The sequence below is a fragment of the Lepus europaeus genome, chromosome 7 (genome assembly GCF_033115175.1).
Source record: "Lepus europaeus isolate LE1 chromosome 7, mLepTim1.pri, whole genome shotgun sequence".
NCBI classification, from domain to species: domain Eukaryota; kingdom Metazoa; phylum Chordata; class Mammalia; order Lagomorpha; family Leporidae; genus Lepus; species Lepus europaeus.
Window position 1 is genome coordinate 124180574 of NC_084833.1, and position 13158 is coordinate 124193731.

Consider the following 13158-nt stretch of genomic DNA (forward strand, 5'->3'; position numbering starts at 1 on the left):
ATTAACCTCTGCTAGTTTATTATGTGAAATGTTCCTCCTTGGAAAATTACACCCAAAGAAAACCAAGCAGAAATTCTTCCATGGAACTCAGACTAATTACTAGTGACAATATTTAGAATCAGAGGCACCTATTATTATAAGCTATTTATAGTGAATGAACTATAAAGTATGAAGGCCTTTCCCCACTGAGGTGGCTTTCACAATGGCATTCAACATTCCATTGTCCAACTGCAGACTTGCATTAAAAAGAATTATTCATACAACATAATCTAGGGTGGCACAATCTTTTAAAAATGATAGAGGAACAGGAATCGACAATTGGCCAAGTTACTCCCCTCCCCCCAGTTCTCAGGGAGCCTTGTGAGCTGTACACTCCGTTTCACACTGTGTAATTCTGTCTTCATTCCTCGAATTTCTCCATTACAATTTCTGAACTTAAAGTCTGAACTCTTTATCAAAACTCACATTTTGTGGCCAGCGCCACGGCTCAATAGGCTAATCCTCCGGGTTCTAGTCCCGGTCGGGGCACCGATCCTGTCCCGGTTGCCCCTCTTCCAGGCCAGCTCTCTGCTATGGCCCGGGAGTGCAGTGGAGGATGGCCCAAGTGCTTGGGCCCTGCACCCCATGGGAGACCAGAGAAGCACCTGGCTCCTGCCATTGGATCAGCGCAGTGCGCCGGTTGCAGCGCGCCTACCGCGGTGGCCATTGGAGGGTGAACCAACGGCAAAAAGGAAGACCTTTCTCTCTATCTCTCTCTCTCACTGTCCACTCTGCCTGTCAAAAATAAAAAAATAAAAACAAAAACAAACAAACAAACAAAAAAAACCAAAAAAACCTCACATTTTGGCTGGCGCTGCGGCTCAATAGGCTAATCCTCCACCTGCGGCACCAGCAGCCCGGGGTTCTCGTCCCAGTCGGGGCGCCAGATTCTGTCCCAGTTGCCCCTTTTCCAGGCCAGCTCTCTGCTATGGCCCTGGAGTGCAGTGGAGGATGGCCCAAGTGCTTGGGCCCTGTACCCATAAGGGAGACCAGGAGAAACACCTGGCTCCTGGCTACGGATCAGCGCGGTGTGCCGGCCACAGCATGCCAGCCGCAGCGGCCATTGGAGGGTGAACCAAGGGAAAAAGGAAGACCTTTCTCTGTGTCTCTCTCTCACTGTCCACTCTGCCTGTCAAAAAATAAAAAAATAAAAAAATAAAATAAAACTCACATTTTTGGAGACTAGAAATCACCTGATGTCAACTTTTCTATATAGTTTAATAGGATAGAGGCAGGTGCTACTTTTCCCTACTCCTTTAGCAAGAACATACAACATTTGCAAATGCAACCAATGCCAAGGTTATTTCATTATGAATCTGGACATGTTCACTTTTTTAATGTGTATAACAAACAAAGCTGTTTTCCTAGTATAGTTTAGCATTTCAAAAAGCAGCTCATTTTCCTGGCAGCTACCAAAAGCTCAATAAATCCTAAATATCTGAACTCTAAGCCAACACGAAAGAAACCTAGTGTTTACCAGAAATTAGGTAAACTGCTCAACTGTCCAATATGTGAGGGAAAGACTTACCTGGCAATGTCTGGGTGGGAATCTATCAGAGTACTGACAAATCGAAAGAACAGAGAGCCCTTCCATTTCACAAACTCTTCCTGTACAAAGAGAAACCAGCATATTTCAGGACAAATTTCAACACACAAACCTCTGATGTATCTGATCACACAAGCACCTGCTGATGTTCCCTTGTGTGACATCACACCTGCCAGCTATGGGTCTCGGGGCACGTGAGCACAGACATTAGCACTCGTTCCCCATCATCTTGAAAGCACCCACCATATATTACAAAGTGGTGCAGAGGAGCAGGAGGGTGGAACAGACTGAAAGCACATGGCTTCCCAGGGAGAGAGCCACTGGCACTCTGCAAGGTGCGCACTGCATGGAAAGAAGAGCATGTGAACCATGCGAGAATAGGTGTACAACCAGGTCAAATGCCTTCTTAAAGTAAAATGACTTTCTTCTCAATGCATAAAAAAAAAAAAATCTAATGCTCTATAGAACATTACCTTCCACTGAGCTCTTCCACACATTTGACACCGTGAGAGAACCCAGCACAAACATTTTACAATGAAGAAATTAAGTATGAGAAACATAAACTTTTCCAAGGTCAGGAGAATGACTGAACTGCAACTGTCTAATGTTTTTTTCTCTACATGGCACTGATCTGCAAGATCAAAATTTCACACCGCTTGACAGGATGTGTGAACAAACACTTAAAACCAATATCCATAAGTAATGATCTGTTTAAAAGGTTGCACTGAACATTAGAAGAGTGGTACTCCAAACCAGAGATGAGGCTAATTATTTGTGGATTCTACTACAAAGCAAGCACATTTCTTATGCTCCCCAAATATTCCCTCAAATAAAAAGCAATGGTGGAGAATTAGAAGGAGAGGTCTAACTCACTACACACCTGCAAGAGGTTGGTGAGCAAGATGAGTGTCTGCTTTCGGATGAAAGGGTCTGGGTCCTTCAGACACATGGCGATGTTAGGAATATACTTGTCCACCATGACAGTGTACCGGATGCAGAGATCACACATGACGATGATGACGTTGTTGCGGACAGCCACGTCTTCACAAACCTCAAGCTCTCGGACAAGGGCTGGGATGCTCTTCTTGGCAAGGTCCTCGTGCTGCAGGCACAGCTTCCCTGTTACAGAAGACAGGATGCTGTCTTGATTCTGCTGTATCCTAAGTCCATGCCTACATTTTCTCCAGGTTTATCTTGCTATGGATTGCATTTAAGCCAAGTTAAGAGATCGTGTCCACTGTCACAGACCAGAAATTAAAGGCAGAAGGACCCATCTTAAACATTAGAAAGTTCAAAATGCCTTAAGGAAAAATAAGTTAGATCAGGGGTTTCATAAGCTACATGTTATGGGATAGTCTTTACATTAATAAAACTACCTTCTTTTAAAAGTCAACATTGGGATGCTGCACTTACCTATTTACCTGGAAAACGACTAACAAGGCCCAACAGGTGATACATTTTACTTCTGGTTATACATATACTCCAGGGAGCTAAGTATCTTTAATGAATTTGAAGTTTAAGCTAGATAAGTAGGAAAAAATGCTCATCTCATTTATTTGATGTTGTTCATAGTTATAGGAGGGCTGTTGAGTTTTGTTTATGTTTGTTTTGTGGTCTGAGCAAGTTTTGCTCTTATTCTCAATTCTTAGATATCTGAAAAATAACTATTATTAGAAAAAACATTAATAACCCTTCTCTGACAAAAAGTATTCAACCAAACTAAGGGAAAAAAAAAAAAAACAATTCAAAAGAGGTCAATGTTTCTAGGAGCAATCTGAGTTCATGAGTTCATCTACCAATTCTGGAAAGTATTAAATAAACCATCTCCTTTTATAAACAACTTCAAATTTATTTTTCATTCCCAGAACTCAGCAAAGTGCCTAGAATACTGTTTTGATAAACAGACTTCATGGTGCTATATTATGAGCATAAAAAAAAGTCACAGGAACAGATATATTTGTAACAAATCAACATAATCCTACTAGAACAACAGCTCCTCATGAAGAGCCTTCTGAGTTTCCTGGTCTTGGGTCTCTGTTAGGCCTGCAGAGCTTATGGAGTTAAGAGTTGCACAAAGCATAAGCATGGCAGTGCACACCACACTGACATGGCTGGAACTATTCAGGAAAAGAGCTACCCACAGAACCAGACTGCGTAACCCCGCACTAGTCTTACCTAAGGTGATGACAGCATGTGCTCTGATCACAGAGGGCATGACAGAGCCTCTGACCTGGGAGGGCGGCTGGCTGGCTGTGGCATGGGAAAGGAGAAAGGTTTATTGGTGGTCTCTCAGCAGTGACTGCAGTCTCACAACATCCCTGTAGAGTATGATTTCAAGGCCTCACCGTGATCTGCATCAGCAGAGGAGGCCAGGATGGACTGAATCAGAAGGAAGACTCGCTTCTCCACACTGGCAGGACACAGCTGGGCTATATCCCCTAAGGTAAAAATGTACTTCACCTATAATGAGAAACAGTTTCACAATAAAAACAAGGCAAAAGAAAAATGAATACTTGCTAGACCAAGAACATGTCAAAGGCATACATTTTGGCCTCCAAGTTCTAGTTAAAAAAAAATTTTTTTTCTGTTGTTTCATAAACATATGGCCATTGTAAAAATTTGGGGCTGGTGCTGTGGCGTAGTGGTTAAGGCTGCCGCCTGCAGTGCCTGCATCTCATATGGGCGCCAGTTTGAGTCCCAGCTGCTCCACTTCTGATCCAGCTCTCTGCTATGGCTTGGGAAAGCAGTAGAAGATGGCCCAAGTGCTTGGGCCCCTGCACCCACGTGTAAGACCCGGAAGAAGCTCCTGTCTCCTGACTTAGGATCAGTGTAGCTCTGGCCACTGCAGCAAACTGGGGAGTGAAGCAGTGGATGGAAGACCTCTCTCTGCCTCTCCTCTCTGTGTAACTCTGTTTTTCAAATAAATCTTTAAAAAAATAAATAAAAAAAATAAAATCACTACTTAATGAAACTTAAAACTAGAATGAGATATAACTTTTTCATCTAAACCCAGACACTTCCACAGATAAAAGGGGTTGCTGCTATTAACAATGACGTTGTAACAGTGCAAGCCAGAATTGCCTTGGGTAATCTGGGACATAGAATCATCTACTTGTAATCCCATTACCCAAAGATGGTAACACTACTTTTCTGTATTACTTCCTTTTCAAACATTTCTATATTATAATCATATAGCTTTATACTTGCTTTTTCTAAACATTTACCAATCATACTATTTTGAAGCTGCAATTATTACTTTGCATATTTGGCATTTTTTATGTCAATATATCCAACAAGCAGCTGCAGTAAGTATGCCATTTAAAAATGACAGACATCATTATAATTTATTTCACCAATCCACTACCAATGAACATTTACCTAACCCTTTCTTATTGTTTATATTAGCTCTGGGGAACCCCTTTGCAACTGTGAATGCTGTTCAATTTCCTCATATGTGAAATCCAGGGTTATAGTATATTTTAAAACATATTTCCAAATTTTTCTCCAGATTATTTACTATCCAGAACCCCTACCCATCACAAACACAAACACCTGCTCCCTAAGCCACTGCTACCGTGTATTTATCAATGGCATTTAACTTCACAGTGATGTTTTGTTTACCTCAAAAATGGAGGGATGATACTGAACAGAAAAATGTCAAATCAAAGTTTATAAGACAAGAAAGCCAATAAATACACGTGGGTTTAAACAATCTTGAACATCCTGTATCTCTTAATGGATTAAATACAACATCTGAGGAGGGAAAACTCACTGGTCAGGAGAAGCATTTTCCTCAGTGAGGGCAGTGACTGCCCAAATGAATGAGAAGAGTAAGACCTTCCAGAATCCCAAGTCACATCCACGCTACACACTACACATCATGGTACTTGTACCACAAGTGTTCCTGTAATCACCGTGTGGCACAGTGGTCTTTTCCTTCTACACATTTACACCTGATCTGAAATCACTCAGAACCATAAGAGCTAGGCTGTCAAAACAGGAACTGAACACAGAAAAGAAAGACTCTACTTATTTTAATAGACGTGAGAAATGGACGGCTTTGTTTAAACGATGGCTTATACTGAAGAGAATCAGAGGCAGCTTATCTTATTGCATAGCACCAGATGATGGAATCAGATTTTCCAAAACACAGCCAATGAAATTGGCCAACTGGTTGGACATGACCTGGATCCCAGAAGTCTCTTACATGGAAACCATTTCTAAAGTAGGGGTGCCATATATGACAGTCTTGTTGCTCCAAGGGCATCTGTGCTTTGAACTGTCAAGTCTCTCATTTTCTTTTAGACATTACTTTACAGCTATTCTCCATTTCCAAGTTCTGATGTTCAAACAGCTAAGAAGACATGTTACAGCATCTTAAAAAACCAAAACAATCCAGAAGAACATAGAGCATACACAATTTATTATTTTTCTACCTTATTATTTCTAAACTTGACTCTACCAGCTTACAATACATATTGTGTTTTTCCTATTGGAATAATATTTCTCATAGGGGCCGGCAGCGATGCCAGGATCCCATATGGGTACTGGTTTCTGTTCCAGTTGCTGCACTAGTGATCCAGCTCTGGGCTAATGGGCTGGGAAAAGCAGCAGAAGATGGTCCAATTGTTTGGGCCCCTGCCACCAACATGGGAGACCTGGATGAAGCTTTTGGCTTCAGCCTACATCAGCCCTGGCTGTTGTGGTCACTTGGGAAGTGAACCGGTAGATGGAAGATCTCGCTGTCTCTTCCTTCTCTCTGTAACTCCAGCTTTCTAATAAATAAAATCTAACTGGATAAGTATATATCATCAAATTTTCCTCCATATAATAAGTATACAATAAAAAGAATGAACAAGTTGGCTGGCGCCGCGGCTCAATAGGCTAATCCTCCGCCTGCGTCGCTGGCACACCAGGTTCTAGTCCTGGTTGGGGTGCCGGATTCTGTCCCGGTTGCCCCTCTTCCTGTCCAGCTCTCTGCTGTGGCCAGGGAGTGCAGTGGAGGATGGCCCAGGTCCTTGGGCCCTGCACCCACATGGGAGACCAGGAGAAGCACCTGGCTCCTGGCTTCAGATCAGCGCGGTGCGCCGGCCGCAGCGGCCATTGGGGGGTGAACCAATGGAAAAGGAAAACCTTTCTCTCACTCTCTCTCTCTCACTGTCCACTCTGCCTGTCAAAAAAAAAAAAAAAAAAAAAAAAAAAAAGAATGAACAAGTTATCAATAAAAGAGATTCTTCTAAAAGCAGAGTTAAGTTCTAGGCTAGGAAAGCCCTTTTCTTGTTAGTATCATTTGAAATGCACATTACAAAACCATCTTTAAAAAACTCCCACTGGTCTGAAAGAAGAGGAAGGAATGCTTAGGAAAAGCAGCTGCTTACCAACAGGTCTTCGTCCACAGTCCCTGCTCCATGTTCCTTCAAAACAATGTTGGAGAGGTGGTGCTCACAGGTAGACAGCACATCCCCACACACTTGCTTTAGCAGGTCCTACGGTGAGCCAAAGATAATCTCTGAAGGGCCCAGTACACCTCCCACAGTACCCACCAACACTGTGTTCTCATAACAAGCTATGATCTCCAACTGCACCAGCCATCATGCTTGAGTATCTTTCATCTTTCTGCAAACTCTCCCAAACCACAGTGACACACTTTTAATAATCTAGCTACAAGGGGCCAGTGTTATGGCTTAGTGGGTAAAACCTTCATCTGTGAAGCCAACTTCCCATATGGCCACTGGTTCGTGTGCTGGGAGCTCCACTTCTGATCTAGCTCCCTGCTAATCACCTAGGAAAGCAGTGGAAGATGGCTCAAGTGTTTGGGCCCCTGACACCCATGTGGGAGACCTGGAAGAAGCTCCTGGCTCCTGGCTTTGGCCTGGCCCAGTCCTGGCTGTTGCAGCCATCTGGGTAGTGAACCAGTGGATGGGAAACTTCTCTCTCTGTGTCTCCCTCTCTGTTAACTCTTTCAAATAAATAAATAAATCTTTAAATAATGATTTAGCCATAAGAACTAGCTTAGTGGAATTTATAAGGAACAGTCTATCCGTCACCTATGGCTGCCATATAATGGCAAAAGGCAAATATTTACGAAGATCTAGTGCCCTGGTTAATAGACATCCATAATAGCACTATTCCTCCAATTTGCATAAAAAAGTAATTCTTCTGGCACATGTAGGTGGTGATTAACTACAGTGACAAACACTTGATTTTAAAAAAGACATAACAGGGAGATCAGTTGTTATTCTTCTGAACTGTATTCTTCAGAGGCAAGTTTTCAGTGTGTTATTGGCTATGATACCTTTAAGGGATTGGTGTACCACTTCTAACCGCACCTCTATCCCAAGGGAGAACTTCATTCCCTCTGAGAGATTGTTCCTAAACACCCAGATTAAGTTAAGTGCTTTCACTCCAGAAGTTTACTGTTACTGCACACATATGTTTACTTTAGGGTTGATCATATTATGTAGAAGTCCTATTTATTTATGTGTACATCTCCTCTACTACCCTGTAGGTGCCTTAGGAAGGAATGCTGAATCAGCTTCATTCAGTGTCTAACAGTAGCACTACCCCAACACAGCACCTAAGCAATGTTGCCAAACCACTAACAGCAGCGTATTTTTCAGTCTGACTCAGCTTAAAATGTATCAAAACAATCACTTTCAAAAGAACTATTGTACTTTAGATTGCAAAAAACTATAATAAAATTCTGCTGTAAGCAATAAACTATATAACCTGTTGGCTAGGAACCTCTGAAATTCATATGCATTTCCCTGATGAGAAGACAAAACCAACTTGTGGTAGAGCTCAAGAGGAGAACTTGAGTAGTGTGACTGGTAACTCTCAGAACCACAGCATCCACAAAAGCAGTCCAATAATCCAGTTTGGCATTCTCGCCACACTCCCACACAGAAGTGCCAGCTTCTACTGAGCACTTCCAATTACTAGGGGTGTAGGCTGAGGCAAGCCCCTCTATTTCAGGCACATCTCAGGATATTTTTTTTCAGGTGATCAGAATATGTTTCCTTATAATTCCTGCTTGAGGTATAGATTGGTTCCTGGGAATATCAAATACATTCAATTCTTCTTGGTGAAAGTCCTCCATATATTTGAATTTAGCTGAGCTCCCTATTCCATGCCATTTCCCTTCTTTATAAACACCCCAGGACCTTTTATAACTTGCTTTGTAATCCCTTCATCCAATTACTTTCCTGCAGATGTATTCAAAATTTCTCTCAGAAGTTCTCACTGAAGTTGAATTACAAGAACATGTCAACTTAGATTTAACCATCACATTATCAGGACCATCACCATTCTTATTCTACACACTATTTCTATTAACACAGTCTAAGCTCACATCAATATCTTAATGACTGCCACAGAACACTACCTACACCAAGCTTATATAAGACAAAAAAGCCCAAAGACCCAAGTCTTCATGGATACTGCAACTGAGTTATAATAATCCATTCTTTGGGTACTTCCTTGTTCTCAGTTAAATACAGAATATTCTATTACAGAGGGAAAAAAAGAGTTTTTAGAGCAAATAAATGGGTGAAATGGATTTACGCTATGCTAAGCTAAGATTCTGGAAAATCCCAAAGCCTTATTCTATTGCCTATCACTGAGGCAGGTGGTATTGGCAGAGCTAAAATTTTGGCCATTTGTCTAACATGGTAGTAAGTTTTACTCCTTTCCTAGCTCTCAGTTTCTAATGTGAAGACAACTTTTTCTTCTTCACAGGCCCTAATAATAGCATAACTTACTATTCTCAGGACAATGAGCCATCAGCAAGCATCAAATGATGTTTGGCCCTGATGGCACACCATAGAGCTAATTCTCTTTGCAGACACTGCTGGTGAAAGGAACACTGGGGAGGACTCTGAGACCCTAGCTGTAGCCCTGGCTCTGCCATCAGGAAGCTACGTGCCATGAAACTTGTGGAACTGCTTATCATAACCTGCCATGTAAATTTTTCCTGATTATCTTTTACATCATTCTTTCTTAATTTTTAATAGGACCACTATCATACTAGTTTTTTTCCTAATATTGTTCAATGCTATTCAAGTAGCTTCCTACTTTAAGTAATGTTTTCTTCAAGTATTTCATATAATATCTTGGATCCTGAGATAAACAGACAGATCAAATGCAAGTATCCCTTTCAACAGTTAAAGTGCTGAAAGGCAGATTCCAGGAAAACACCAGACACATATACATGAGAAATAGCTCAGCCGACTTGCCAGTAAATCACAAGCCTCACAGTTAAAATACATTGTAATTGTAGAAATGTAATAAGGGACTTTCTCCATAAGAAAAGGAAGCCAAGAAGGTAGCCACTTAGTTCAGATGGAAAACTTAAATATATTGCAAAAATTATTGGAATTCATTTTTGATTTCCATATTCATTATTAATAACCTCCAACCCTAAATTTGTTTCATTATCATCAGCACTGTAAAGGAGTATATCTCATGATAAAAACAGAGTATCTGGTAATGAAACTGTTAGAGATACTGATATGGAAACCTCCCTGGAGCCACAGTAATTGTCTTACCTAATTCACTGATTTGGATTTGTGTTCATGCACCTAGATAAGAGCCTTAGCTGTAGGCAGTGGGCAACTCTGGGGACATAGCAAAAACAGTTGAGTGATATAATCTATTGTAACAAGACAGGCAATTTCCAGGATTATGACTTATCAAAAGATCAGAAATTCTGAGGTCTGAGGGAACTTCCAGTTATGGTAGAGAATTGCCTATTAAATGTTCTTGGAATGAGGATGGAAATGAAGGATCTCCATGTCTCAGAAGCGTCTGGGTCACAACTCATGGAAGACAGATAACCTTGCCAAGTTCTCACCAGAAGATGAATGTCAATCAACAGGCATGCCTTACTAAATGACACTAAACCTGGAACCAAGGTGGTGGCTAAGCCAAGTGAACCAAGTTATTAACTAGATCTTCCTGGGAAAGGTCAACTGTTAGTCACATAGGTAATGCCTTGTTGTGGCAATAGCTGCTGGGGCCTACATATTCTTACAGGTGCTCTGTTCATAGAGAATACTCCTCAAACTTCAAAACAGAGTAATACATCTAGGTACATAAAGTAAGAAACATATTAAGGAGGGTTTGTGGCCTTACCTGCTCTTCCACCAGTGTCTCTGAGGAGGCTCTACAAAGCCTTTGCAAAGTGTCAACAGCTGAACTGATCAACTCGAGAGACCACTGAAATCCATTCAGCTTGCATTTGACGACATCTAAGAAGGAAGTCAAAACCCTTGAACCTTAGCTTCTTAACTACAGATATAAATATACAAAAGTCAAGTGAGCAGCAATGCCTTTTCAAGAACTAGGCAGCAACAGACACTCACTCACCTGTAACCTTGTCCCGGGTGCCCTTAGGAAGATGCTTTGCAATATGCCCAATAACACACAGAATGTGTCCCAAGGTGTCTGCACGGGGATTCTGTTGACTAGAGAAAGGGCAGGAGGAATAGCAGGACAGAAGCAAATTAAACACTGTTGCCAAACATGTTTCTTCTGGATGATTAACACTGGAGGAAACAGGGTAGGTAGCATGGCTTAGGATCCCAACTGTGAGGACAGGAAGGTACCGCATGTACCTGGACAAAGGGTGAGCTGCCACTTTAAAAGTCATTCTTATTTCTCATGGTTCTTTTCAGATCAGAATTTATTTTTTATTTATTTATAAAATTTTCTTTTATTCATTTTATTTGTTTGAAAGGCAAAGAAAGAGAGAGAGAGAGAGAGCGCGCTCTCCCATTCACTAGTTCTCTCTGTGAATCTCCTGGCTGGGCTAGGAAGAAGCCAAGAACAAGGGACTCTATCCTAGTCTCCCATGTAAGCGGCAGGGACATAACTATTTGAATCGTCACCTGCTGCCTCCCAGGGTGTGCATTAGCAGAAAGATAGAACTGGGGGTGAAAACAGGACTTGAACCCAGACATTCTGATACAGGATACAGGTAAGTGGCATCGTAACTGTAGGTCTATGTCAGAATTTAAAGAAAAGATCACTGTCCACAAGTAGCTAAGAAATAAGACATTCCTTGCTTAAGCCATAATCTTTGTTTCCAAGAATTTTTAGTGCCCACCAGTGGCTGGATTACAAGCATGCATACCTGCTGATCTTCTCCCAGGACTGTATTATCTTGGTGTGGTCCAGCTTGGGGGATGAGCAGGTGATCTTGGAGAGCAGCATCCAGGCTGGTGCAGAATGCTCTGTGCCAGTGTGAGAGATCATGTTGTTGATAAAAGTGGGGGAGAATTTATCTTTCTTGGACCAGATATGAAAAGCCTTATTTAAATAGCGGCTGAAAGAAAGACAGGGAAGCAGAGTTGTAACTATAAATATCAAAATAGTTCAGACTGGGCCTCACTGGAAGGGCACTAACTCCTACGCTCTGGGATCCCCTGGGGCACATAAATATCCACTCGCAGCTTCCTTGCTAGTAGCACATCTGATGCCAAACAGGTAGCTTTTGAATCTTTATTAAAAATTCATGTGAGAGCCTTCTTATCCTCATCCCCTCTAGAATTTCTTCACACACTGGATACCTTATTAATATCAAATATATCTACAGCCTATGGGGTCGTAGTGACAAAAAAGGGGAAAACTGTGCCTTTTCATTGGACAGACTGGACACGAACGGCATCCTAGCATTTAGATATGTTGATATTAAATTGAGTTAAACTTTGCTATAACCGCAGCTGGTGCTGTGGTGTTCTGGGTTAAACCACCGTCTGCAGTACTGGCATCTCATATGGGCACTGGTTCAAGGCCCAGCTGCTCCACTTCGGATCCAACTCCCTGCTGATGCATATGAGAAAGCAGTAGAAGACGGCCCAAGTCCTTAGGCCCCTGCATCACATCAGAGACCTGGCAGTTGCTGCTGGCTCTGAATCAGCCTACCTCTGGCTGTTTGGGGAGTGATCCAGCTGATAGAAGCGTGCTCTCGCTTGCTCTCTCTCTCCCACTCTCTCTGTAACTCTGCTTTCCAAATAAATAAAAATCTTTTTTTTTAACTTTTATTTAGTAAATATAAATTTCCAAAGTACAGTTTATGGACTACAATGGCTTTTCCCCCCCATAACTTCCCTCCCACCCGCAACCCTCCCATCTCCCGCTCCCTCTCCCCTTCCATTCACATCAAGATTCATTTTCAATTCTCTTTATATACATGAGATCAATTTAGTATATATTAAGTAAAGATTTCATCAGTTTGCACCCACACAGAACATAAAGTGTAAATTACTGTTTGAGTACTAGTTATAGCATTAATTCACACTGAACAACACATTAAGGACAGAGATCCTACATGAGGAGTAAGTACACAGTGACTCCTGTTTTTTGTTGACTTAACAAATTGACACTCTTGTTTATGGCGTCAGTAATCTCCCTAGGCTCTTGTCATGAGCTGCCAAAGCTATGGAAGTCTTTTGAGTTCGCCGACTTCAATCTTATTTAGACAAGGTCATAGTCAAAGTGGAAGTTCTCCCTCCTTCTTTGACGGCCCGTTCTTTCTACTGGGATCTCACTCACAGAGATCTTTCATTTTGTTT

General features: G+C 41.7%; 1 protein-coding gene across 1 annotated transcript in view; it reads right to left on the reverse strand.

Annotated features, from left to right (window-relative positions):
• The window catches only part of NCAPD3 (non-SMC condensin II complex subunit D3), a 73018-nt gene that overhangs the window by 19147 nt on the left and 40713 nt on the right, over positions 1-13158 (reverse strand). The window contains exons 17-24 of the mRNA XM_062197368.1: positions 11718-11909; positions 10952-11049; positions 10718-10833; positions 6964-7071; positions 3931-4045; positions 3761-3835; positions 2466-2704; positions 1568-1647 (exon numbers count right to left, since the gene is read on the reverse strand). Of these exons, the coding sequence (XP_062053352.1) occupies positions 1568-1647; positions 2466-2704; positions 3761-3835; positions 3931-4045; positions 6964-7071; positions 10718-10833; positions 10952-11049; positions 11718-11909 (1023 nt within the window). The remainder of the gene's footprint in view (positions 1-1567; positions 1648-2465; positions 2705-3760; positions 3836-3930; positions 4046-6963; positions 7072-10717; positions 10834-10951; positions 11050-11717; positions 11910-13158) is intronic.